The following is a 27,418-nucleotide window of genomic DNA, read 5'->3' on the forward strand; positions in this document are numbered from 1 at the left end:
TATACTTGGTATATAGTAGATGTTCAATAAATATGCATTGACTGAATAACAAAATATACATAAAATGGAAGAATGAGGAATGGGAGCCCATCAGCACCAGAGTAAAAGAGTTGACACCTTTCAAAAACAGGGAAGCAAACTTATTAAAAGAGGCTTGCAGATAGGTTCAAATCCAGAAAATCACTGATTTTCTTACCAGAATGAGATCATTGTAATTGGCCACCTCGCCTGGTGGCTTCTTCCTCAGTATAGCACACGTTGATGGCAATAATAAGCATCTTGTATATGGCATATACAGCAAATGGAAATACATACCACATTATCACTGCTACCAATCTCATGATGGCTTCATTAAGAGAATCAAAGAACTCTTTCAAGGCTTGTCCCTGCTCCTTCATGTTTCCAATCACGAAACCAAAGCACATAGAGAAGACGACGAGTCCCAGGGCATTGATCCCATTCACAGACCCCGAAACTGGGACCAACTCCTCTCTGATCTTGGAAAGAGTCTCCATGGCCTCTGACACATTGTTTACCACAGCGCCCACCAGAGTTTCGTTGGACTGGATGGGCACTTTAATACTTCTCTTCTCATAGTTGGTTTTAAACTTAAAAAGAAAAGGCACAACAGGGATTAAAGGTGATATTTTTTTCTTTGTACTTTTCTGTTATCCAAATTTTCTATAATGATATACATTATGTTGCATTCAAAGCATAGAAAGTAGCTATGTACCCATCTATTACCTATATCTATCTATCTATCTATCTATCTATCTATCTATCATCTATAAGTGATCATTTATCACTTATAGATGATACTTCCTCAGCGCACTCGTGTGCGCATGCACACACGCGCACACACACACACTCAAACATATAACCAATCATAATAGGAAAGCTATATCTGATTGAAGATATTAGACTAAACACACTCATGTGTTTTTGCTTTCTTTTGAAACTCGAATCAAATGACTATCACGGGCTTGTAAAAACTTTAACTCCAAGTATTCCCAACAGTCCCTTTACTCTGTGGGATTATAGAAAAATCACTAACATTCTTTTGCTCATAGTCCACAGCTGTGAAGCAGGGACAACCGTTCTGGTTCTACCTCATGGGGTTGTTGTGATGGTCAAATAAAACAGAATGTATGCAAACATCTTGTAAATTTTGAAGTATTGTACCAATGTTGGCTAATGGTGCTCAATAACAAAGCCCTTCAGGGACTAGACTTAGTTGGAGATACTAAATATTCTAAACCCCAAAACAACAGTCTTCAAGGCATTCCTGATAGTTACCAATTCTTAAGAATAGGTGTTTGATTAATAGTTGATGATGACAACCCACTTCTCAAGTCCCTAGTGGCATTTCTTTCCTTATTCAAGAGACGGTCTTTTCCCCATAGGTTCTACATAGATGCCCTAGACAAGAGATGCCGAGTATATTAATTGAGGCCAAATGAAACAAATAAACCCATCCCTCTATGATTTTAATGAGAGTAGAATTCCTGGCCCTCATGTTGATGGTAGTAAAGCATCAGAAAGAGTAATAATGTATGGATGTTGACAGGATCTAGAGTCTAGGGGAAGAAAACACAGCTGTACATAAAGTGCCGGGCCGTTTCTTTACCAAGAATAAATGGGATACTTCCTTGTCCCAAACCATTATTTCGAAACACGGACATGGCCAGCTGTCAATACTCTGGACATATCCCTGAAAAATCAGTGGTACTGCTGGTAATTTCAAGTAACAAAAAACCTGGCCCCTCTTTGTCTCCTAATCCAGTTGACTCTTAAATCTCTATTCCATTGGGGTGCTTATGCATTTTATGGATTGTCTAGGGTAGATTTTCAATCCTGATTAGCCTCTCCTGTGCCTCCAACGCTGTCTCCTTAGGCACAGTTTGTAGCCTTCACAAGACTGCTACCTCGTTTGCATTCTGGTCTAAGACAAATAGATCTGGGAAGATACATTTACTTCCCCTCCAAAATCCTGTAAATGTAATCCAAAACCAAACACAATAAATCTGCGTGAGTCAGTACTTTTCCCAGTGCTGCTAGAAATCAGCATTTTTGATGTCACCCAGTGCCAGCTGACTAACTGGAATAACAATCCCCGTGGTGCTGGGGTTGGCTGGTTGGATAGAAAAGGATTTTATTTATGGTTAGAGTTGTTTTTGAATAAAGAAAGTTAGATTTTGTCCTCTTAGGCTTTTTAAAAAAAATTAAAGAAAGGATTCTGTTAGAATTTTGCAGTGTGGACATGCGTTACCTATTAAAAATAGTCAATAAAAGTTTTAAAAAGGGAGACAAAATCAAAGGGTGACTTTGTTTCTTATATGTGTTTTTATACTTTATATACATGAAACTTGGTCCTTCACAACGGCGGGGGTTTATTTTGTTTGTTTTACAGATTCTAAACAGAAGGATTAGGAAATTACGACAAAGGTAAAATGACACCAACTGGGGAAATGTTTGGGAACTATTACTGAACACAGAAAGTCTAATTATTTCCCTTTTAATGTTTGGGTAACAAAGTTTTTTTTTATTCAAGTGAGAATAGAATGAACTTTGCTAATTTTATCCTCTCAGAGTAAAACACAGAGAGCCAAGAGTTGCTTGGATATGGGGGGCTAACAGAAACTGGACCTCACTATCGCCTCCAGGTAGGTGTGTCATCACCCCGGATATCCCTTTCTAGGAAGCAGAATGTAGGATAAAAAGATGATGGAATTTGGAGTCAATATAACAGATTGAAATCTGGGTCTGCCATTCACTACTTGTGAGACCTTGTGCCTGCTACATAATCCCTGTGAATTATCATAGATGAGCTGCCTCATCAATGAGCCAAAGACAATGGTACCCATTATATTTATGTGAGGACTAAATACAACATTAGTGCTTGGCACATAGCAGGCATTCAATAAATGAAGATGCCATTGCTTTCTGATATGGTTACTCCTTTAGAAGTAAGACAGTAGTAGGCTTTTAAAAAATGACCTACTGAATTTTTCAAGTCACTTGATTTTTCCAGAAACTTGAAAAATCTCCCTAATATTTAAAAAAGCTCATAAATATATTTTATACAGGGGTTTGCTTGCTTGATGGGCTTTTGTGTGTGGGGTGTGGGGGTGGGGAGAGAGAGGGAATCTAGAGAGAGGAAAGATTAGCCTTCTTACCAATTTAGAGATTCAATGAGCTATTTGTATGCAAGATGCACAGTACTTGGCAACTAGTAAGACTTTAATATAAGGTGAGACCAAACCCTGCTCCTTAAATTTATCAGGAAACCCTAGTGCTTTCCATCTGGTTGAGAAGAAAAGTGTTTCTTACTGAAGAGAAATGGAAAAATAAAAGAAAAAGAAAAAGAGGGCCCCACTCTGTTGGTATGCCAAAGAGGAATTTCAAAGGTGAATTAGTAGCTGTAGAGTGTTTACCTGTTTAAAGCAGGCTTCCACCAGATTTGGAGGGAACATATTCCTGCAAAGAAAGCAACAATCACTTGAAAAACTTCCCAAATAATAAGTTACCTCCTTAAATATTTTTCCATTGCGTCTAATGTAAAGATTGTATTGAACTAAGCAGCAAATGGAAAAAGAGATAGATTTTGGTGGATTTTATGACTCAAAATGGGACATATAGTCAATCCCAAGTGTGGCCCATGTAGTTCATATTTTTCAGGGAAGTCCCAAATTCAACTCATCTGTCCTCTTGTCAGACAATGGGATTCTTTGTTCAGACGTTATCTCATCAAAACCCTGCTCCTCAGAAGAATCAAGGGAAGAATGGAAATGCTTTTTGTCAAAAGCCTTCTGGTTAATTGAAGTATTATTCAATAATGGCCATTTTGCTATTGTGCCAAGTGTCTAGGGTCCAAATATTCTAAATTCAAAGTCATGGTCAGACTGTGGAATTTTTATTCTCCACAAAGTTTTCCCAAAGGCCCTCTGAAAGATGGAATATTGACACACTATTGCTGGAGCTTCTGAAGTTCTTCTGTTGACTAATGGGGAAAAAATGGCCCACAAAATTTCACCCTGAGGCCTATGTGGCAGGGTTTGTCACTTCCTCTGAGTATTGCCTGAGTTTACAGCAGGGAGAAAATAAGGAGCGACACTCTAACTGGGGAGTCCCTAAACAGATGTGCGACCTTGGCACCCATTTAGGTCTCAGTTGGCTATCCGTTAAAGAGGAAATTGAATTAAACTATCATAAAAGCTCAAAGATTGAAGACTATGGGAGAAGGAGACATAACTCAGGCAGTTGCAGAGCCCGAGATTCTAGCAATTGTATGCTATCAAAATAATTTTTTCAGGTTATAAATTCTCGTCCCTTTCTTCCTCCTGCCTACACCATCCTGTTTCTTTTTCCTTCCCGTCTATGCTCTATGGGTCTGTTCCTATAAACCTTATAGAAATGTGAGTTCAGGAGATTCCAGGATAAAAGCTAAGCCAAGTGACTGGATGGGGACAGGTTTGTCATACACTTGTCACTGGAGCAAGGAAGGGCAGAAACACATGGTGCCCTAATGGATTGACTAGACTGGAAATGACAAGAGCCCAATTCTTCAAACAAGGAACAGCAGTTATACAGAAAGAGACTTTAATCAAACACTCCTAATCCAAACTACCTGAGGGTAAATAAAGTTCATGAAAAAAATGACAAAAGGCTGTAATTAACTGGATGAACTAAACAAAAACATAGCTATTGGGTGACAAATTGATATGCAATTTTGTAGGGTAGCTTGTTACTTTCAGATCATTGTGATTAACTGCCTGATAAAGGCTTTCAAGAAGAGGCTCTGTGGGGCTGGCTTGTGCTTACACACAGATGGTACAAAGTCACCCACAGTAGTAATTGAGAGACCATTGGTTCCCCAAATTTTTCTTGAATCTACCTGCCACAGCTCCAGTTGTTGAGATGGCATGTGAAATCAAGTCCCTAGGAGGAGTGTTTTTCAGATGATCAATGGGGATCCCATTAGAGTAGGTATCTAATATTGGCACACCAGCTACTTTGCAAATAAATTGTAAGGAAGGGAGGAAAGAGCTAGGTTTGGGGATGACAGACTGGGTGGGGCTACCTGGTGTGTGTGGGAGTGCTAAGCAGGTGGGGATCTAGAGGCCTGTGCTGGAATATCTTCCATTTGCCCTTCTAGATCCTCTCTCCATCTTGCCCTGGGAGGCTGATCCCTTGGATTATAGCATGTGGGTTCTCTTGCCTTTTGGTTTCCTGTTGGGTGTGTCCAGTGGAATGTTCTGAAAGATCACAGGGTAGTGAAAGAGAGAAGCGGATGCACATATTCTTCCAGTTCACCGCTGACAGGTTGGACAGCAGCTCATTCCCTCCAAACTAGAACGACAGATCCTCTCCTGAGGGTCCTTTCCCAAGGCCATAGCTCTTCCTGGGTTTCAGTAACAGCTCATTCCTTTGTGGCTCAGAGCTCAGGGTAGTAAATAAAACAGCTTCCTATTGCTGCTAGTCACCTGGTGCCTCACCATCCCTCATAGGTTGCCTTAACCCTGCTTGCACCTTTGCAAGCTCTTTTCAATGATCCTTTTGAAAATGCAATATGCTTCCTGCCCACACCTAACTGATGCAAGGCAGGTATGTAGAGAGGGCGATCAGGAAGTTTCAGGATCAAATTTTGACTTACGTCGCAGTTCTGTGTTAGACCGACTCTATCATCAAGTCCGTTTCAAGTATTAGATAAGAGTCATTTGTAATCAGTGTATGGTTTGTACATAAAATGATGCTAAAGAAACCATCCTTTAATCTTTTATTATTGATCTGCCAACTCCTTTCTTCATAAATAGCAATTTAAAAAAAAGACCTTGAAACAGGTATGACCAGATGATCTCTAAAGTCCCTTCTGGAAAGAAATTGTTGAATACAATGGGTGATAATACACAGCACAAGTTCTAAATTAGAAGAGTCCAATCAACAGGCTATACTTGAACAAAACGAGGCTTAAAGAGAAGACTCGAGCAAAGTAAGTTAAAAATCATTAATAATCCAAGGCGAGCAGCACAGTTGAAAGGAGAACTGAGTGATCAGATTCTGAATCCTAAAAGCAGGGCTCTCAAAATCTATGTCCTCTCCTTGCTCTTCTTACGTCTTTCACATAAGATCAAATCATGCATCCCTACTTTAATTTCTGTTACAAAGAAGTAAAGATGTCATCTTCATTTCAAACCCAGGGCTGGTTCAGTTGGACACCTCTTTCAAGGTCTGATTACCTCTCCAAAATAAGAGGGGCTGGGTAGTTAAAATAGACCCAAACGAATGGGCTTTCAAGGACATACCTGATCAAGTCCAGGAAGGCGTCTGCAGCTGTCACTTGTACAATTTTGCCTTCTCTGTGCATGTTTTCCTTTGTGCCCTTCCCAGGATGGATGATCATGACAATGATTATGCCAATTACCACGGCAATGATGGTCGTAGTCATGTAATAGACTACAGCTCGCATGCCCATCTTCCCTGACGCCTTACTATCTAGGGCCGCCATTCCTGGTGAAGGCAAACAGAAGGAGATTTTCAGGAAGTCAGTCCAGGGAATTCTCCAGTGGAAGGTAATGGGAACAATATTTCCTTCAACACTCCCAACCCTCATCCCACCTAGCAATGGAATTTTATATATGGTATGAGGCATCACAAAAGGTAGAGGGAAAAGGCCAGAGAATGGCTAGGTATCAGCTGTGTCAGCAAACACGTGATCACCTGTTTTCTGCTTCTTCAAGAGTTGATTTCATGTGTCTCTCTAATGATTTGGAAGTGCAATCAAATTCTTTCCTAGGTTACTACTAGTAGTTGGGGAAGCTATGAGTGTGACTAATTAGTGGTGTGTGTGTGTGTGTGTGTGTGTGTGTGTGTGTGTGTGTATCTATAGATCAAGAGATAAATACTTTAAAAATATTTCTGGCTGGATAATCTCAAATGCAAGCACTCTGGTGACTCATATAGATTAACTGGCATTAAATGCTTTTAAAAGAATTATTATTGTTGGGAGTCTTTTTGATGTTTTGAAGTAAAATTTAAGCTATTATTCCCATCACCTATTGATTTACCTACAATTTGCACTTAAAGTAGACGTTGGGTTATAAGGCTGAAGTTCACAGATAGCTTCTTTCCTGCATTTCATCTTATCTAATCAAAACTTCATTGAAAAGAATTATTGGGGGGGAGGTCTTCTCATTTTTGCACCATGCCTTCCTCCACCTTGTCCCACAGGCCTGGAGTACCTCATTTCATGTTAAACATTTTTCTCATTTTCAGGACATTTTAAAAGTCTACCTCAGGCAAGGTGTTATTCTAGGTAAGAAAGGAGGCATGACTTTTAAGATTTCCCTAACTACTCTAGCAAATGGAACATATCTCAATGCCTCTTGGGACGGAAAAAAGAAATGGAAATGATACAAAACTCTCAAAAGATAAAATTATTTATAATAATATGGGCTCTTCTGGTTCATTAGCTATTTCGTCAATTTTCTTCCTTCTTTCACCTACCAATACCACTATAACCAATTATAGTATAATCCAATTATAGTTAATTGGACTATTTTCTTTAAAACTGTTTCTATAATCGTATTAAAAGGTGTATTGTATTTCAATGATCAGTATCAGATTCTAGGAGTGATTTAACATTTAGGTAGTGACCCTCTTTATACCAACATATTTACAGTAGGGTAAAATATTGAAATAATAATGCTCATGATTGCCAGATAACTGGCTGGGTTTGCCCAAAAATCTTAATCCGATTGTAATGAGCTTATATGTGGAGTGAAGTCATGACCTTCAATTTATAACTTCATTTGCACTTGAGTCATATCATTTATAATTTTAATAATAAGCACTTACTTAGTACCTGATATGTTCTTATTTTTAACTACAACCTATAAGACAGATTAAAAAAAAATTAAGTAACTCCCTAAGGCCCTAGTTAATACTCAGTAAAATGGAGTGGGAATTGAACACAGGGCTCACGGGACTAAGTTTAGTGTACTTTCTGCCCCTGAGGAAACCAATTCCAGCTTCCATAAACAAGAAGGCTAACTTTAGCTTTAATGCATGAACTCGGCTTCTTTGATACTTGCCCTGGGTGTTTTGAAACCCAGGGTTAACTCTCCATGTATTGGGATGGTGCCACTTTGACACTTCACCAACATTAAAAATGAGCTAATCAGTTCTCAAAGTGTCCCATCCCTTGTTTTCATTCTCAGGTCTGAATCCCATCCCAAAAATATCTTGGCTTTCCTGTATTTGAAATAATTTCTCTCAGAAAGGGCCCACTCTCTTTCCCATCATTGCCTGAGCTTGCGACCATTAAAGCTTGCAATTCTTCCACCGGCGACTGGTATGGGCCCAACAGGCTGGGTATCTCTGCTAGGGGGTAACCGGCAGCAGTGTTTTCCTCCGAGATGCTTTCTTTCCCTTTTGCCTTCTGTCATGGCGACTCTTCTCTGACGCTCCTGCCCACTATTCCCAACCTATAGCTACTCAGAGAAAGCACTAAGTGGTCAAGGCAGAGCACTGGAACCCAAGTGGCAAACAAAGAAGGAGGCTTAGAACACTCTCCCTCCCGCCAAGAGCAGAGGGATGGAGGAAATTATCCCAGAGTCCACAGCTACTCTTGTTTCCTAGAGTCTAGGAAACAAAGTTTACAAGTCTTTTGTTGGCTTGTTTGTTTCATTTTTAGAATGAAAACCAATATGAAAGTATTTTCTCCATACTTTCTAATGCTGAAGTAGCTGAAGACAACCACTGAGCCATATTTTTAGCAATGACACCAAGACGAGACGAGCTGAGTCACATAAAAGGCCTCACTCACCTCTGCATATTGGCTTTTTTCCTTTGAAAGAGAATAAAGCAATAGCAGCCTGTTGTTTCCGCCAACGAAGGGGTTTGTGGGGGGTACCTTCATTAATGAATTCTCCAAGTAGGTCCTTCCCCTAAAATGGGTCTGGTGTCCCACATTGGGCTGTTTGTCCACCTCTGTTCCTGGTACTCCAGCACCTCCCTCCTTCCAGTTCTAACCACTCCCCTTTTCTCTGAGACAGGCGTGTGAAACTAATGGGACCACCAGAAACAAGGCCACACACTGTCATCAGTGCAACAGCAGGACAGATGTGGATAATCTGTCACTCACCAGGCCTGAAAGAAAATGGTCTCGATATTGGTGGGACTAGGAAAATGGAGGAAGAGCTCTGGAGACAAAACCCACCACCAGCAGGGTGTCAGTTTCCCTCTCCCTTTTACAAAATGTGACCGCGTCCTTTCCGCAGCCTCACAAAATTTGAGACAGAACTCTATACCAGAGACTACACACAAATGTCAAAGTGTCTGGGGGCAAGGGGAAATTACTAGATCACTTTATAGAAAAGGGAACTTTTGCAGGAAGTGCCCTAAACGTTTGGGAAAGGAAAAGTTTGCACTCAGCCTTGTCACTTGAAAATATATGGAAGAAAAGGGCACTGGGGAAAAGGAGAGATACGAGATCGCTGGGGTATGTGGGTATTTGTGTGAGTGTGTTACAACAACTATGAGTTATCTAAATACATATTTGAGAAATGCATTCCAGAGCAAGTAGTAAAGATAACAATCTTGACTGGTCTCTTTTTGTTCATTTGATCTGGGCTTAACTAAACCAGTCCCATTCAAGATATCCTGGTATCATTATCATGAAAACAATCTGCCATCAGAATTGGGACGCTTTTGAAACCCAAAGATACACTAGATTGTACAATTGCTGCAAGTACTGTGATTGGTCTTCCAATTACAATGACATGTTTGTATGTTCATATGTTTTGTATATTTTGAGTTGACTTTTGTGCCAGTTCACTAACTCACTCACCAAATCCTACCTCCAGTCAATGGCACATATTCATCTAATTTCATGACAACTGTATGTTGCATATTGTTGATACCATTTTAAAGGTGATGATACAAGAGGCCAGAGAAGTTAAGTTTAACTTGCCCAGTGCTGCACAGCTAGTAAATGGCAGTGGCAGGATTTGAACCCACACTCTCAAGGGAGTGCCCTTTCTCTTATACCTCTCTTCTTACGGACAAGCTAGAAGTCACCTACATTTCACTTCCTTGGTATCCATGGTATCCTTCTCTAACTTTCTTGGATTTGAGTTCAATGCTGAGATGAGCCAGCTGGTGGAGGAAAATTCCATGGAGGAGGCAACTGTGGAAAGACTCTGACTGTTTCTCAGCATTCCCCACCTTAAGGAGAAGTGAGCAACACTGGTCACCAGACAGGCTAGCTAGAGAACTAACCAATCAGATCAAATTCCTTATGATTCCTAGAAAAACAGCCCAAAGCCTGTTCTAATGGAGTGTGGAGAGCCATGAATACTTGCTGGCTATGGGCACTCGAGTCCTGGTTTCCTTTTTAAAAATCAACCTAGCAATAACCAGTCATTAACAAATCAATCAATCAATCAATCAATCAATCAATCAATCAATCAATCAATCACTCAAGCAATCAATCATTTCTGCAGACCTCTTACATATTCACCAATGAGGTAAACATCTAAAGGAGATCAAACAAGATGTTTTCCAGAATGAAACTGATTAAGACTTTACTTCAAATACCTGGGTATTTTAGGCAGCAGTCACTTTGAAAAGAGGAAAGGAAGAGAGTTTCTTCATGCAAATGGATAAATATGCATTTACCTCTTTATTTATGAAGACAGTCTTTTGATAATCAGTTTAGCCAAAAAAATATACACCAAATTCATGGGTTTTTTTGGGATGCAGTGGGGAAGGAGTGTTTCATAAGTATATGTGTGAAACTGTCAGTATGTATTTTAAATTAGATTTCTTAGGTATAATATTTAGTGTGGCTTCTTAGATAAATGAAATATGTATTCAGCCAAGTATTAAAGGATAGCACATAAATAATGTCAAGGTATCAAGGCTCTGTTATTTGCATGGATTTTATTCTTCCATCTGCTAAAGACCAATGTCTTTTATCTTAAAGTGTCTCAGTGTACTTCCCCCAATATGTCCTGTGTCTGTTTTTTTTTTTTTTTTAATTTATTGGGGTGACAATTGTTAGTAAAATTACATAGATTTCAGGTGTACAATTCTGTATTACATCAACTGTGTCTGGTTTTGAAACGTGAAATCTAAAGAAGCCATTTGTTATGAATTGTCTGTTTTCTCATGCACATGGTGTTTCATTGTTCTGCTTGGGCCACTGGACCTGACCCAACAAGAACAGAGAAGGGGGGATGGCAACTGCTGATTCAAGAGTATTGCTCTGTTTCAGTTTTCATTTTATTTTAGATGTACTCCTTCTCCACAATGGGCTTCTCAAACACTCATCTAATGAAAGCTGCTTGTTTTCAATCCTTCTAGAATTTCAAGATGGGCAAACGTACAACAAGGAAATCAAAGATGAGCTCTAACATGTGCTGTAGTCATTTGAATCTGAGGGTTTTTTGTTTTTTTTAAAGAAGATTAAACTAAAAATACAATATACTTCATATTTACAGTTTGAAAAATGGGCTTTTGTGCTCTAAAGCAGCTGCCCCCTGCTGGAGTGAGGGCACACTGGAACACTCAGGAAGGAGAATGAGCAAGAGGGCCCTAAAGCTGAGAGGAAAGGAAGTGAGGGGGTGAGAGTGAACACAAAACAAATCACTTTTAATTTCTGTCTATAATTACATATATATATATATGTAATTTTTTCCTACTAAAATATCTTCTTCTACAGACTAAAGTTGTGAAAAAAAGTAGAGTTCTATGATTCTATGGGTTTTGGAACAGAAGGCAAATCTTTAAAAGTTAGGTGAGAAATTGTTGATTACACATGATTGTATCACAATTTTTGAATCACAGTTTGTGAGCAGGTTATCGCATTAGAACTTAATCTAAGACAATATTTCAAACTACTTAAGGCCAACCTCAGGCATTTTTAGAAGCACATTCTTTTTTTAAAATTATGACACAGTGATTAAGAATTCAGTCTCTGAGGTTAGAATACTTGAGTTCTGCTTCTGGCTCTGGTACCATGTGACCTCCGTAAAGCCTCAGTTTCCTCATCCATAGAATGGGAATAAGGAAAGCCCCTTCATAGAGTTTTCATTGGCATTAAAGGGACTTCCTTACAGAGAGCACTTAATATGGTGCTTGGCACATAGTAAGCATTCAACAGATGTTAGCTTTTATTATTAATTAAGGAGATAAATAATAAACAGTTACTCACTAGTGTTATTTGACCTCTCTAAGCTTCCATTTCATCTAGAAAAGAAACTACGTTGGGAGCTTAGAGAAAACTTGCATAAATAATCTGTACAACCAGACATAAACCCACATAAACATGGACAGATAATTTTCGACAAAGAAGTCAAAAACATACAATGGAGAAAAGACATCCTCTTCAATAAATGGTGCTGGGAGAATTGGAAAGCCATGTGCAAAAGAATGAAACTAGACTGCTCTCTGTCACCATGAGCCAAGGGTCAAAGACCTAAACATAAGACCTGAAACAATAAAATGCATAGAAGAAGACATAGGTACTAAACTTATGGACCTTGGGTTCAAAGAGCATTTTATGAATTTGATCCCAAAGGCAAGCGAAGTAAAAGCTGAAATAAACGAATGGAACTATATCAAACTAAAAAGCTTCTGCACAGCAAAAGAAACCATTGACAAAATAAAGAGGCAATCAACCAAATGGGAGAAGATTTTTGCAAACAACGCCTCTGATAAGGGGCTAATATCCAAAATATATAAGGAACTCATACAACTCAACAACAACAAAAGAAGAAATAATCCAAGTAAAAAATGGGCAGAGGACCTATAGACATTTCTCCAAAGAAGATATACAAATGCCCAGTAGACATATGAAAAAATGTTCAACATCACTAATCATCAGAGAAATGCAAATAAAAACCACAATGAGATATCACCTCACCCCAGTTAGAATGGCTATCATCAACAAGACGAATAGTAACAAGTGTTGGAGAGGCTGTGGAGAAAAAGGAACCCTCATACACTGTTGGTGGGAATGCAGATTGGTGCAGCTGCTATGGAAGGCAGTGTAGAGGTTCCTTAAAAAATTAAGCATAGAATTACCATACGACCCAGCAATCCCTCTCATGGGTATCTACCCAGAAAATCTGAAAACACTTATCTGTAAAGATATATGTGCTCCAATGTTCATTGCAGCTTTATTTACAGTGGCCAAGACATGGAAACAACCAAAGTGTCCTTCGATAGATTATTGGATAAAGAAGTTGTGGTATATATACACAATAGAATACTATTCTGCCATGAGAAAAAATGAAATAGGACCATTTGCGACAACATGGTTGGATCTTGAGATTGTAATACTAAGCGAAATAAGTCAGATGGAAAAAGTCGAGAACCATATGATTCCACTGATATGTGGTATTTGAAACTGAAAACAAAAGAACAAGAGAAACAAATAAACAAAAACTCATAGACACAGACAATAGTTTAGTGGTTACCAGAGGGTAAGGGAGGAGGGAGATGGTAGATGAGGGTAAATGGGATCAAATATATGGTGATGGAAAGAGAACTGACTGGGTGGTGAACACACAATGTAATATATAGATGATGTATTACAGAATTGTACACCTGAAATCTATGTAACTGTACTAACAATTGTCACCCCAATACATTTTAATTAAAATAAAAAGAATCTGTACAGTCGGCCCTTGATATGTGCTAGTTCTGATCATTCTATGTCTTTCTCTACTAGAATCTGAGTGCCAAGAGGGCAGAACCATCTGTTTTGTTCATTGAGGTAACCTCAGTGCCCAGGACGGTGCCCGCATAGGAAGGCACCCAGTGAATATTTGAACAGTCATTCTTATTACTGTTACTGTTGTTACGCTGGGAAGAAGCCACACTCTTTTTTATTTATTTTTTTCTTTTTTTAACATTTAGATTAGGTTCCTGTTTGAATTACAAGTTCTAAAGTTGCTTTTGTTTAAAATACTCGGAAATTCTGACTCACCAAATTTGGTTGCTCTCCCCCCAATTAATCCAAAATAGTCAGGTTCATTCTACCTTGAAGAAGGAGAGATGGAGAAAGAGTGAGCAGTATCACCTGAGGCTGGGTTTGCAGCGCTGGGTGGTCCTTCACAGCAGGCGTGTCCAGACTGGTCAGGAGGGCAGGAGGAGGGCATCGCTCTGCTCCCACCACCAGGAGGACCCCTCCCCCTTCTGCCTTCTCCCTCTCCCACACCTCTATTATTTCCCCTCGTTTGCTAACATGCGTGACACTTGCAGATGAGCCTATATAAGTAATTGCTACAGTCCTATCTGTCCACATGATAACAGAAGAATCAGGGAATAAATGAAAAAATAAATGCAGAGAAGGGAACAGAAAAGAGAGGTAGGGTCTCCCGAGTGCTTAGAATGCAGGTCATGAAATCAGTTTAGTGGGTCATGCCTAGTATTTTTATCCATTAATGAAAGAGAATAGAATAGAAAATATTAGAGTGTATCACCTGTGGTAAAGGCAAGGATTCTTTTGTGAAACTTTTTCCAGCTGTGTGTGTATATATATATGTGTGGCCAGGTGACAATGTAAAATACATTTATCTGTTATTTGTAGGTTCTGGTAAAAAAAAAAAAAAAAAAAAAAAAAAAAGTTTGCAAACACTGGTATACACTTCCATTCAGTTAATAGTAGATTCTCTGAAATGGAACCATGAGCTGTGGTCCTCCCTCTCTGTCATCTTCACTTCCTGTGAGCTTGGGCAGCCCACCACACCCAAGAACTTATTTCATCTTGTTAGTAGAGACCAAGAAAATGAGGGTGCTGTTCTCTGGCATCTGGGCAATCATTTGAACAGAAATTCTACGGACATTCTAACTAGGGAAGACGTTTTAGAAAAGGTTTGCTTCTTGGAATTTTGAGCAAAGCTGGCTTTTACTGTAATCAGTGATTCTTAGTGAAGGGAGTTAAACCACCTCCACAGAGAGCTCAGAATGATCTCATGGAATTCACAGTCAGTTAAATCACAAGTATTTTCACATTGGTTTTCATCCTGGCCAAAGTTTCCTTCCTATTATGACTGTTCATAATATCACAGAACTTTACATTTCATTCACCTGCAACACCACTTAGCTTTATGAGGTTATATTGCATGAGACTGACAAGGACGCTTCCGTACAAATTGACCGCGTGTGATGGCATATAATTTGTCAGGCAAATTGAGTTTTTAATTTGACCCTTCAAACTTCTCGACAAAAGTCCTTCTTCGAGTTCTAGAGTTCACTACTGTGGAAAGGTAAAAGGGAAATGTTCTCTTTTGAAAGATAAATACAAACATCAGTGGAGCAGACAATAGTATCAGTGTCAGAAAAAGTCACATAAATCACCTTTACCCTCAGTGTGGTAGGACTAAGCAGACAATCTCTTCCCTGGCTATAGTCCTCACACAGAGAAGCAGTAAGAGGGAACAGAAGCTCAACTTCAACTGCTGGTTCCTCAATCATAAAGTGCTTCCAGTGATGGTCTCTTTAACCTTCGGAGTGAAGACTGTTTTTCCGGGGGCACCAGCTGGTGAGGTCTTCTTTGCTTCTCTCTACACTAGTCTTAACCATCCAATAGACCTCATTACAGCCTAACACAGCCCTGCAATCGTTCCAGTAATGTGGTCAGCCAGAAAACCCATCACAGAGACTTCCTCTCACTCTCAGCAAGGCCTCAGGAAACTCTCAGAAGGGCCAGCTCTGAAATTCACTTCTCAAAGGCCCACAGCTGCGGGTGCAAGACCCACTGAGTGGTGATTGAGATGCCCATTTACCCTTCACATTGGCCCACCCTTCGCTCACGGTATTGGAATGCGCCGCACAATATGCTTTTTTGAAGAGGAACCAGGGAGTAATTCATCTTCTTTATGTGTGCTCAGCAGAGCAAGAGGGAAAGGCGAGCGGGACCCATGAGGAGCTGGGGTGTAGTGATTAGTAACAGCTGACAGCCTCAGACCAAGACCCTTTCTTTGGTTACATCATTGTAACAGCCGAGCACAAAGGAATCACTGTCCTCTCGCCAAGATTTAGAAGCCCAGGACCACAGAAAATAGCATCGAAAAGTGTGGGTTGGGGAGTGGGGGTGAGGGGCTGGTCAGACCAACTCTGGGTTATACCTGTGAAACCTGGCTCTGAAAAGAAACCTCCATCGTGTGGAAACACACGCCAACGTGCTGTGGACCATTGACCTGCACTCACTAGGCGCAGTGATGTGAATGGGGAGAGTCGGTGACTTAGGGTAGGAAGAGAGTGCAAAGAGCAGCAAATTGCTTTGATTTAATGAGAGGAAGTTCTTTGAGGGCCAGAGCACCAACCCCCTCAGCCTTTTCCCCCCCAAAGAATCATGATTTACAACCAACCACTGGATGAGTAGTTTGCAATTTCCAAAACAGCCCTCTTTACTTTGGATTGGGTTACTTGCTGTGGAAAAGAGTTTTACGTTCTGGGTCCTGAGCAACTTTCTTAGGAAGATGATGATCAAGGCAGCTCATTTCCTAGCAGGCAGAACGCTGAATGAGACCGAATTCCACAACGGGCCAGACTCGTCCAACCTTAATCAAAAGGCGTCTCAAGTTGACTGCAGAACATGGCAGACTCAAGGGGTGCCCTTTCTTCCCATGGAAGGCCTGTCCCTCATAGTAGAAAAGGAATTGAAAGCCTCATAGAAATAGAGAGCAACAAATGGACATTAAAAACCAATACGACCTGGCCCTAAGTCCCACAAGAATAGTCGAAGCAAGAGAGTGACTCCAGGCCTTGGATGGGGCTGGGAAGCAGCAGAGATTCCTGGGGCTAAAGGAGCTACGCACACCGTGTGTACTGTCCCCCACTTCCCCTCACCTTCCTTGCCACCAAAAGATTCTGGAACCATAACCCAACGTGACAACTCTGAAATGGACCGAGGTTAAGTTTGTTGCTTGAAACTGAAATTAAAATATTTTTAAAAGATATATTTCTTACATAGAAAAATAATTGAGAATAAAACATGCTTTCCTCAGCAATTTTCCAATTAAATCAAGAATATAGACTCTTAGGTACTATATAAAAGAACATATTTTAAAAAATTTAAGTCCACGGTTTTGCCAGTTAAGAGAGTGTGCAAAATTAAATCTTTGGGGATAGAATTAGGGAGAAAGAGAAGATTATGGAGATAAGAGAGTTGAGAGGATGACAGATAGGAGGAGAGCAAAAAGAAAGAGAAAGAAAGATTAAAGAGCAGAGAAGTAAGGAATGGAAGGAAAGTTCAGTAGGTGTTTTTATCTCAGACAACATATTTCTTGGGCTGTGGCCAGCACCCCCCCCCCCTTTCAGTCTGATTAATTTTCTCAGCATTTAAAAGTTCATCAATTGTTCTTATCTAATCTATGAAGCAATAGTCACACCCACAGAGTGGGAGATTTTGCTCCCAGCTACCTGACCCAAACAATAAAACAGTATCACTTCACAGAGTGGAAAAGACTGTGGTAAACTCTGGAATTGGTTGGCTTCCTTCATCTCTGCCTTACTTGTAGGAAGAGAACATTCTCCCCTTGGAACAGGAAAAGCTGCATTTTTGCCCCCAGGGCCAAAGGCGACAATAAAATTGAATTATTCCTGATATATTCCACCAGTAGTGGTGCAACACTTTCAGTCCTTTTTTCCTTTTACAGAAAGGAATTGTTTCTACATATTCTACTTTAGTTTCGTGAATTTATGCCCACAGGTTCTGAGTCTCAGTTTCATATTTTGCTGTTTTTTTCAAGGGGTATTTAGGAATTCCCAAAAATTCTCCAAAGAAAATTGTGGGCAGCCCCTTACATCAAACTTTACTTATCCTGAATAGACTTCAGGGATCTAGGAAGGTGTCAAAGAAAGGATGTAGAAATGGTGTTTGGTTGATTTGAGACTGATGTTGAATGGACTGGATTGATAAAATTTTTCTTAGAATTTACAGAGAGGGTAGGTAACGATGCAATCACCAGTGTTTGAAAAAAACAAAAAACACAACTAGTGGATGGGTACATTTGAGTAAAATCTGGTAACACTAAATGAGAGAGAGGGAGAGAGAGAGAGAGAGAGAGAGAGAGAGAGAGAACAAACTGCAGACATTGTTGCTCAAAAGGAATACTGGATAAAAGATTTATAAATAAGGTAAAGGAAAGCAGGGTACAAAACACTGATTTCAAATGAATGATTCAAAGGGCTATGACTACTCCAACACAATTAATGGAAAGAAGTGGTAAAGTAGTGAAGTTATATGAAGGGTAACTTGCTTCTTTTAAAAGTGGCTATATTGACTGTTCCTACAATTAACATTTTTTCACTTAGTCATGTATCATTCAACTTTTATTAAGGATATTCTCAATGCTCTGGCCAAAGACTTGATCATTGGGGCCCTCGTGTAGTCACTATAACGAGTGAGACTGGAAAATATATTACTGGGAAATAGCCCTGAACAAATAAAATGCGTAAAATTATCCAGCAGGGTATTTGGAATGAAATTGGGAGGAAAACAAGAAAATTTGTTTTCCAAATCTGAAATGGGAAGGAAATGGTTGTAATAAACTCTAGAGTTTGCTTGGTGTGAATCCTGGCTACCTCTCCTATTAGCTTGTGACTGTTCAAGACATGTAACTTCTCAATGTCTCAGTAAATGAGGGAAAATAATAGTATTTACTTCATAGGGTTGTTCTGAGGATTAAATGAGTTCAACCTGTGATGCCTCCGAACAATATCCGGCACATATCAATGAGCCATGATGACAGTTATGTTTCTGTTTTTTAAAAATATTTTTAGCTCTGAAGGGCTCCTTGGAACAGCACTGTAAAATGTGAGAACCCAGTAAGTAAAATTAGATCCTGCATTGCCAGGCACATGCTGAGTGCTTTATCTCATTTAATCCTCCCAAACAACCTGCAAGGTTGGGACTAACAATGGCCAATCCCCACATATAGATCAGGAAACAGGGAGGTTAAGTCACTTGCTCAGATCACACAGCTAGCTAGTACCTGGCATTGCTGGCATCTGAACTGGAGCCTTTCTGCCTCTAGAACCCACTGTGTAATCCGTACTCCTGCTGCCATAGAGATTCCCTGTAAATTAAGTCTCCTTTGCACTGAACTTGTATCAATTGTTGGTTTGCATTTGATTCCCCTAATGGGGAATTCTCACAAAAATCTGTTAAATTCATATTTCAAAGGATGCCACAGATCATAGTAAAAAAGGATGATGCACTTGTTGTAAAGTAAAGCAACGATGACGAGGGGCTACAGGGTAGCTTACACTAGAGTTAGTCTGACATCTCACTGAACTGGAGCCATAATATGTTGGCTTTATTCAGAAGCTGGCATACTAATGGACACCCTAAATCAAAGAAGAAAGAAAGAAAACCCAACAATGGATAATCCCACATTGGAAGGCCTTGGTTAATTCCTAGAATTGCCTGGTCTCTTGGTGAAACTGCAGCATCTCCTCGCCCCATTCCCTTCAGAACGTCAGTTGTGAAACTTTCTCTGAGCCCATCCATGATGGCACTCACCATCTCCAAGACTAGCTCTTCATTGTTGGGCACCTTTGATTAAAACAAAAAACAAAAAAGCCCCCCTGATGCTTACAAAGAACTGAAATCTGGTTCCTTATAAACCTTTCCCCCCTGAGATAAATTTTTACTTCTGGAGGAATACAGAGCAAGTCTGGTCCACATTTCCCAGAGGACCTTGGTCTTCTTTTCTCCAGACTAAATACACATCATTTCTCCAACTGATCCTCATGTATTATTCTTTCCAGATGGTCAGCAACCTGTAATCCCTCCCACTGCCGCTCAGTCAGCACCTGGTTCTCGGGTCCACACCTCCTTTTCCCGGCTTCATTCCCTACAAAGGCCTACCCCATTCTGCCAGGCAGTCGACGACTTAGTATTCCCTAAACACGCCTTGAGTTTTCCTGTCTCTGCGTCTTTGCTTTTAAGGCATCCTCTGCCTTCGTCCTCATTTCCTGTGGAAATCCTACCACTAGTCCAGCTTCTGAATCCACACGGCACTTTCTTTGTGCTTCTTGGCTTCATAGTCTGCTTCATTTTACAACCATGTATGTACCTGGTAGGCTCTCCATTTAAATTTTCAATACCTTGAGGCTGGAGACTGGCAGTGACTCTTCATATCTTTCTTCCCACACCAGTTAGCACATTGCCTGCTCCAAACAGGAGTCCAATCAATGTGTCTTGAATTGGACCCAACATCCTCTTAGCAGCTACCCCGCTTTGTCAAAGTCACTCCTGATTGTGGGCAGAACTAAACAAACTACTCCCGACGCATTGTGACCCGTGCAGACTACAGCGAACTATTAATAATGCTACTGAGGAAGCACACGACTATATTCGTCTTTTGTAGCCACCGCCTCTCAATGTTGGTTCATATGAAGCTTTTAGTCACATGAACTGCTGTCAAGCTCAGTCACTCCCCACCCTGCAATGGCGCAATTGCCTTTTGAGTCTAAAAGCAGAAATGTAAATGTTCCCCTGCTCAGCTTCATCCTGTTGCTTTCCATCCAGTGTTGCAGCATATTGAAGTCATTTTGAATCGTGATCATGGGCATATGTGGTAGAAGCCATTTTTGGGGGGAGGGAGTTTGTCATTTGAAAACACAGTGTAGGTGTCTTCTAGGTCTATAAGTTGTTGATAATATATGGAACAGGACAGGTTTTTTTTAAAAAGTACTTCACCAGGTATCTTTCCAAGTTGACATGCAGCCTTAAATACTCTTTAGGTCCAAATGTTCAGCCAGTTGAAAATTGATTTCACTGTTTTATGAGGTCCTCTTTTATTGTCAAGAGGACTTAAACATTTTTTTCAGAATCATCAAAACAAATTGCATCAGGAATCCTACAGCCAAATGTTATTACAGGAAGTATTTTTAAAATATAAAGAGATGCCTGATAGTACATGGAACTGTATTATAAAATGTTTTATGAAAACACAGTAAGTTTGACTTTGTAACTTCAGGAAATAACTGCCTTTTCCTAAAAGAATCAGTGATATCAATCTAGAAAAGTCTATGTTGATATCTTAATCTATGTTGATATCTATGCTTAATGCTACATTAAGCATTAAGACAAACATAAGTTATTCATATGAGAAAGGAATAACAATAATTATTTTAGGCTTCAGGAAAGTTCATTGGATAATTCATTGGTGAAAAATTCTGGAAGTGCTGCATTAATCACTAAAAAGTCCATTATTTATGGAAGCAACCCAAGTGTCCATCAATAGATGATTGGATAAAGATGTGACACATATATACAATGGAATATTACTTGGCCATAAAAAAGAACAAAATCTGACCATTTGTGATGACATGGATGGACCTACAGGATACTATGCTAAGTGAAATAAGTTAGACTGAGAAAGACAAATACCATGTAATCTCCTTATATGGAGATCTAAAGAACAAAATAAATGAACTAACAAAACAGAAACAGACTCACAGCTATAGAGAACAAACTGATGGTTGCCAGAGGGGAGAGGGTTGGTGAGCTGGGTAAAAAGGGTGAAGGGATTAAGAAATACAAATTGGTAGTTACAAAATAGTCACAGGATTGTAAAGTACAGCATAGAGAATGTAGTCAATAATGTTGTAAAAACTGTGTAAAGTACCAGGTGGGTTCTAGACTAATCGGGGATCTCTGCATAAATTATATAAATGTCTAACCACTATGCTGTACATCTGAAACTAATATAAAATAATAGTAATGTCAACTGTGAAAAAAGTCCATTATTTAAAAACATATACCTTTAATTCATCTCCATTTCACTCCTTCCACAATAACATATCAGTTTGTGATTTTCCAGGTTATAGTTCTTCAATTATAAATATACATGATGGTCTGTATTTATTTCTATATGCCCAGTGGCTACAGTAGAGACTCAATAGATATTTGTTGAGTGAATGATGAATGACAAAGTCTGCAAATTCTGCTGGTGAGAATAACTAAGCAACTGTACTTAACCCACAAATCAAGGGGTTATTTCTGCAACATCTAGTATAACAACTAGAGCTGGGATGCACATGTACAAGCATGAGTTCCTACTCTCAAGAAGTTCTTTTGTTGAGTAAACAAACCATATTCTCCCCAAATAACCAAATGTTCAAGCACACATGGCATAAGTGCACAAGTATGACAAATTGTGGAGAATACTGAGCTCATGCAGAGAATAGACGTTATCATAGGCATAAATTAAGGCAACAGATGCACTTTAGCATTTTAAGTTGATTCAGTATAAACCTAGAGGCCACACCACACTTGGGGTTTCACGGCATGACAGAGAAGGGGCTTTAGCGACAAATAGATCTAAATTTGAATCCAGGATCAGCCACTTGCTAGCAGGCTCAGCCACTTTACAGATGAGGGAACATCCTTGGGAAGTTCCCTCATCTGTAAAGTGGAGATAATAATGACTTTGCAGAAGGGATAACAAGTATGTGTGTCCAACGCCTGGCAATAGCAGCAATTATTATGCAGGTAAAATAAAAAATGTCACTGACCAATCAAAGAATGCATCTGTAATCAAGATGATCATTTTACTACTTTGAGGTGAAAGAGAGTAAACACGATCTGAATGGCAATACGAATGTTCTCACACATTTTCAGCTAATTATTGAGGTGTTAACCACATGCCAGGCTCTGTTCCAGGCTAAGTAAATGTCACTTCGGTTGTAATTTGCACACATATGAGTGCTATGGAAACTTGATTGAAGAGAACATGATCCCACAGGAAATCTGCAAACACCCTTGGAAATCCAGTCTGTTATCAAAAAGCCAAAATTAAATGCCTAAAACTGAGGCTTTGTCATGGCTGAGGACCTCTAGGTTTGGAGAGTGAGGCCAAGAAACCAGGACGTTCAATGATGTACATACATAATGACATCCCTAGTTAGTGGTGACGCTTGGACAGAATGAAAGCTTCACTACAGCCTATTGCAAAGCAGTTTCACACTTTGCTTCAGCTCACCAACTTGAAACTGGTGACCTTCCCAGTCTTGAAAGGTCATGAGGTTTCTTGGCAAGTGAGTATTTTCTTCTAACACAGAAAAATACAGTGACTTCAATTGTTTACTCAGGGTCATCCGCAAGTAGTTTTCTTGTCCAGAAACATTGACAAGATTCAGCGAGCATGACTTAGGAAGTAGCAAGTCCACTGAAAGGAGGGGAAGTAACAAGCAACACCATCCCTGAAACTGGCTGCCAATGAGTGACAAAGCCAAGATGTCAAGGAGGATACCGTCAGATGACCTGGGCCAAGACCGAGGAAACGATACTCTCTAGGCAGATGCACAAGCAAGGAATGGCCTCACACCACACACTCTCTAGCGAGGAAGCCCACAGGGCCTCGAGCTGGATGTTTACACCGCTGAAGTGGAATCTAAGAGGGGCAGTAATCACTAACACTAGCCCAGTGCTAACAGTTCACATAAAGCGTGCTCACAGCCATGATTTCAACTGAGCTCCCCTCAGGGCTCCCCATGTGCCATGGATGAAACGTATTTCTATCACTATCACTATCACTATTATTTACACTCCATAAATGAGGCTTGAATGCCAAAACGACCCCCCTTAGCTATCAGTGTTGGCCCTGGTATAGAAATGAATTTGGTAGCTCCAAAGCTTGTGTTCTGAAGACCCAAACAAGGATTTCCACACGTAAATGAGCCCCAGGGAGCCTCCTCTTCTTTGACGGCATGCTCTGCACCACCCATCTGGCCGCTCTTCAACTCTTCAGATGTAAACATCTCGTCTCTATGCAGAGCAGGGAGATCCAGGGCCCAGAGTCCATGTGTAACAGCTCTGTGACTTCTTTCCTCAGCACCTAGCACCACTGACCGGAGGAGCTCAAGACCGAATGAATTAATGACGTCAACTAGACCATAGCTGCTGTGCGGTGACTGAGAACAAATGCAGCGAGGACCAGGAAGGGAACGAAGCAGGAGAATACATGGAAGGTGGTGTCGGGACTATTTACTGCATATCCAGTGAAAGCACGGGGCTGTACAAGGTTTGACAGGGAAAATAAAGGAGGTGGGGCAGTCCGGGCGTCCTGAGGAGTGCGTCAGCCGTGTCGCGGGGGCCACCGCACACGTCAGTGCCCCAGGAACGCTTGCGGAGTAACTCGCCAATGAGTAGAAATGTGAACTAGTTCAAGGAGGTAGATACAGTGTGTAAGGAAGTGAAAGGTGCATGGGATAACCGTTCATGGGAAGTTAGTACGCAAGAGGTACAAACATGCCCCTTCACCTACCACCGAGTGTTCTGAATGAGCACATTTCCACCGGCTCATCCAACCCACCCTGGATTTTCCGGCTACACGAACAACTTGGTGTAGGCTCCCTAACAGCCCCTGGAGGGGCGTAAGAACCCCCTCGGAATGTCTTCTGATGTTAAAGCTGACTAATAAGAAAACAGGACCATTTTCCTTTTCCTTAGCTCATCGTCCTTGGCTCATTTGAGATAAATTTATTGAGCACGTATCGTATGAGCCCTTTCGGCCTGAGGCTGAACATGGCATTGCAATCTGTTGCTTGCTCTCAGCCCGAGGAGGGCACAGGCACAGGAGTTGGAGAAACCACATTCCGGGGGGGTTGGGAAAGAAGTGATGCATGAGGGGCACGAGAGAGGGACCCTGGAGAAGGGGACTTGGGAACTGTAATAACCTATAAGTTAGAGTTTTGGCAACACTTGACTGTACTGTTGGCGACGACTGGAAAAGCACATTTAGGAAGAAGGAGCCGAATATTGTGCCAAATCAGATCTGCCTGTGCGTGTTTACCAGATTGGACTTTGAGAGCCAAGGATTTAATAGCGATGGTGTCAGAACCAATAAATAGGTTAGGAGAACTCGTGAGGCGTAAGTGTCGAGTCAGAGGTTAGGTATTTATGTGAACACTGGAACACACTGAAGACATAAGGCTGTTGAAATTGTAATTGTGAGACATGAAATAACCCCAAATGTGAAAACTAGTACCCCTCACAATGCTGCCAAACACCTAGCATCTGTTCAAATTTATTATGAACCATTTCCTTGGGGAGGGAATGTGAAAGAATTGCCAGCAGCTGCCGAGAAGCGTGCTAGCAGGTGATACTCTTTCCAAACTGCAAATTTATGTGCAAACTTATTCACCAAGTAACACCATTACAGACCATGGACATGCCGCAGTGGACGAAGAAGTGAACCGCAAAGTACATGTGAGGTCAACGCTTCTAAGAGGTCATATTACGATTTAAGGAGTACATCTTAGAAAATGCATTAAAAAGCAAGCTAGCAACAACCTGACCTCTCCCATTCGGTTTACGAAGCTGTATCTATGCTTTCCAGTGGAAGTATTTCAATTGTCAGTCCCCTCAGCCTAACCATTCCAAAGCCTGCAATTTACAGCAGTCGTGTCAGTTTCTCTAATTCAACTCTTAATGGTTTTAACTGTATTTCTTTTTTTTTTTCTAGTGCCTAAGAATCGCTCTTGGTGAATTTTTCTTCCACTGTGCATTTGCATCCTAGATTCACTATGGGAAGAGAATAATAAAGCCATGTGATACAGCAGTGTTACTAACACATTGCTATATTGGGTTACTTCCCTTTTTTACTAAACATTTTAGGCACAGTTCTTGCTCTCTGGGTAACTCTGGGAATTCTCCTGAGGCATACAGAAGACGTGAATCTAGCTCTTTGTGTCTGTAACTGTACACCTGTTATTGATGCAGAGGATGAAAAGAAAACACCAAACACGCACTGTTCTATTTTTAAGCTGTTGTACTCAGTTCCAGGGGAGGGAAAGATGTCCTTTCTCTCCTTCAAAGTTACCAAGAGCCAGCTATTTTGCTACAGTGTAAACTCAGTTTTCAAACTTTGAAGACAGATAATTTTAGGCACTGAAAGAGAAAGTATGGAGTGAGTGAGTGAATGAGTGTGTGTGTGTGTGTGTGCATGCATGCTCACATGTGCACATAACAGTTAAGAGCTGGGGATGCCAAAATAAATCTTTCCTCACATCCGGAAATGCCTATCAGAGAAGCGAACTCCTGGCATCGAGAAAACTCCCCTGTAATGCTCACTGTTTTAAATAGCATACACATCCTAGGGCAGAATTACATGCCATGGCTTTAGTAGGCAATCCACCAAATATTAACACAAATATGGAATCAGTGAATCTTTCCAGGAAAAGAATGGCAAAGCTCTCTTCGCCTGTTTAAAAAGAAAAAGAAAAAAAAAGCTAACCATATAAATTGACAGTAGGGTGCAATATTTCTTTAAGTCAAGAGTCCATACTTTGGCTTTTCTGGTCTGATAGGAAGCAGTGTTAGAGTTTCAGGCGTTGCTGGGTCACCGTGGAACTTTGACTCTTTCCCTGCTACGTTAATCACTCAGAAAAGTGTTATGCAGAGTATAACACTTCTTTACATGAAAGTGGAGACTTGCGTGACACTTTCTAAAATAACTGGAAACTCTCTGGGATCTCAGAAAATGATTGTTACCAGCCACTAGCAATGGAGTACCAAACAAAATGGTCCTTTGCTTTCAGGAAACTCACAGTTGGCTGGAGGACGTGGATATTGACAGTGGGGCCATCTAATTACACTGCACAGGGTAGAGAAGATTTCCTGGAAGAAGCGACATACAAGGTAAGACCTGAGGGTCAGGAGGGGATTCAGGTGAAGAGTCTGGAGAAAAGAGTGCAGGTAGATCTGAGAGGGAGGTGGTGAGAAATGAGATGGTAAGAGAGAAGCAAGAGCCATACAAGACAGGCACACATGGGGCCTGTTCATGGCTAAAGAAGTCCTTTTCAAGCCTCTCTCCTGATGAGGTTGCGTTTTTCAAATGTGATTTGAACTATCTACCTGTGGGAAGTTGGTATCAGTAGCTCAGAGTCACAAGAAGGCCGGGGGTTGTATCCTACAAGAGCACTGTGATCGAAGCCGTAAGAGCCTTCCAAGGGCAACCGAAGTTTGTAAAAAGCCAAAGTCTCAAACTATACAGAGGAGGTGTGGTACAGAATGCATTTGGAGCTTTTCCAAAGGTCGAATTAGGTGAGCAAAAATGGTAGATTTTGCAGGCTCGAATTAATTTAAGAGCTGTGTCCCAAGTTATACTAATCATCAGTAAGCAAGGTTTATTGACCCAAATTGCAAATTTCCTTGAAAAGTTTCTAAGCAAAAGTTTTAAAACTTCAGTTTGTTGATCAGAGTGGAATAGTCCTACCTGTAGATAAAATAATTAAACAGACAAATCTTTATTTTCTTCCAACATTGAGACAGTACAATGATTTTTAAAAACTTAATAATGGAAAGGTGTTTAGAAGAATAAAATACTATTTCTTGCACATCTATGTGATTGGTCCTCAACAAAAGGATAAATGTAAACCAAATGGTAAGTTT

The 27,418-nt window shown here is 40.4% G+C and overlaps 1 protein-coding gene across 1 annotated transcript in view; it reads right to left on the reverse strand.

Moving 5' to 3' along the window:
* SLC1A3 (solute carrier family 1 member 3) overlaps positions 1-27,418 on the reverse strand; it is a 78,169-nt gene that overhangs the window by 10,044 nt on the left and 40,707 nt on the right. Inside the window, exons 4-6 of the mRNA XM_019737239.2 lie at positions 6,303-6,507; positions 3,435-3,477; positions 316-608 (exon numbers count right to left, since the gene is read on the reverse strand). Coding sequence (XP_019592798.1) covers positions 316-608; positions 3,435-3,477; positions 6,303-6,507 — 541 coding nt within the window. The remainder of the gene's footprint in view (positions 1-315; positions 609-3,434; positions 3,478-6,302; positions 6,508-27,418) is intronic.

This window comes from Rhinolophus sinicus, linkage group LG03 (genome assembly GCF_036562045.2).
Source record: "Rhinolophus sinicus isolate RSC01 linkage group LG03, ASM3656204v1, whole genome shotgun sequence".
NCBI classification, from domain to species: domain Eukaryota; kingdom Metazoa; phylum Chordata; class Mammalia; order Chiroptera; family Rhinolophidae; genus Rhinolophus; species Rhinolophus sinicus.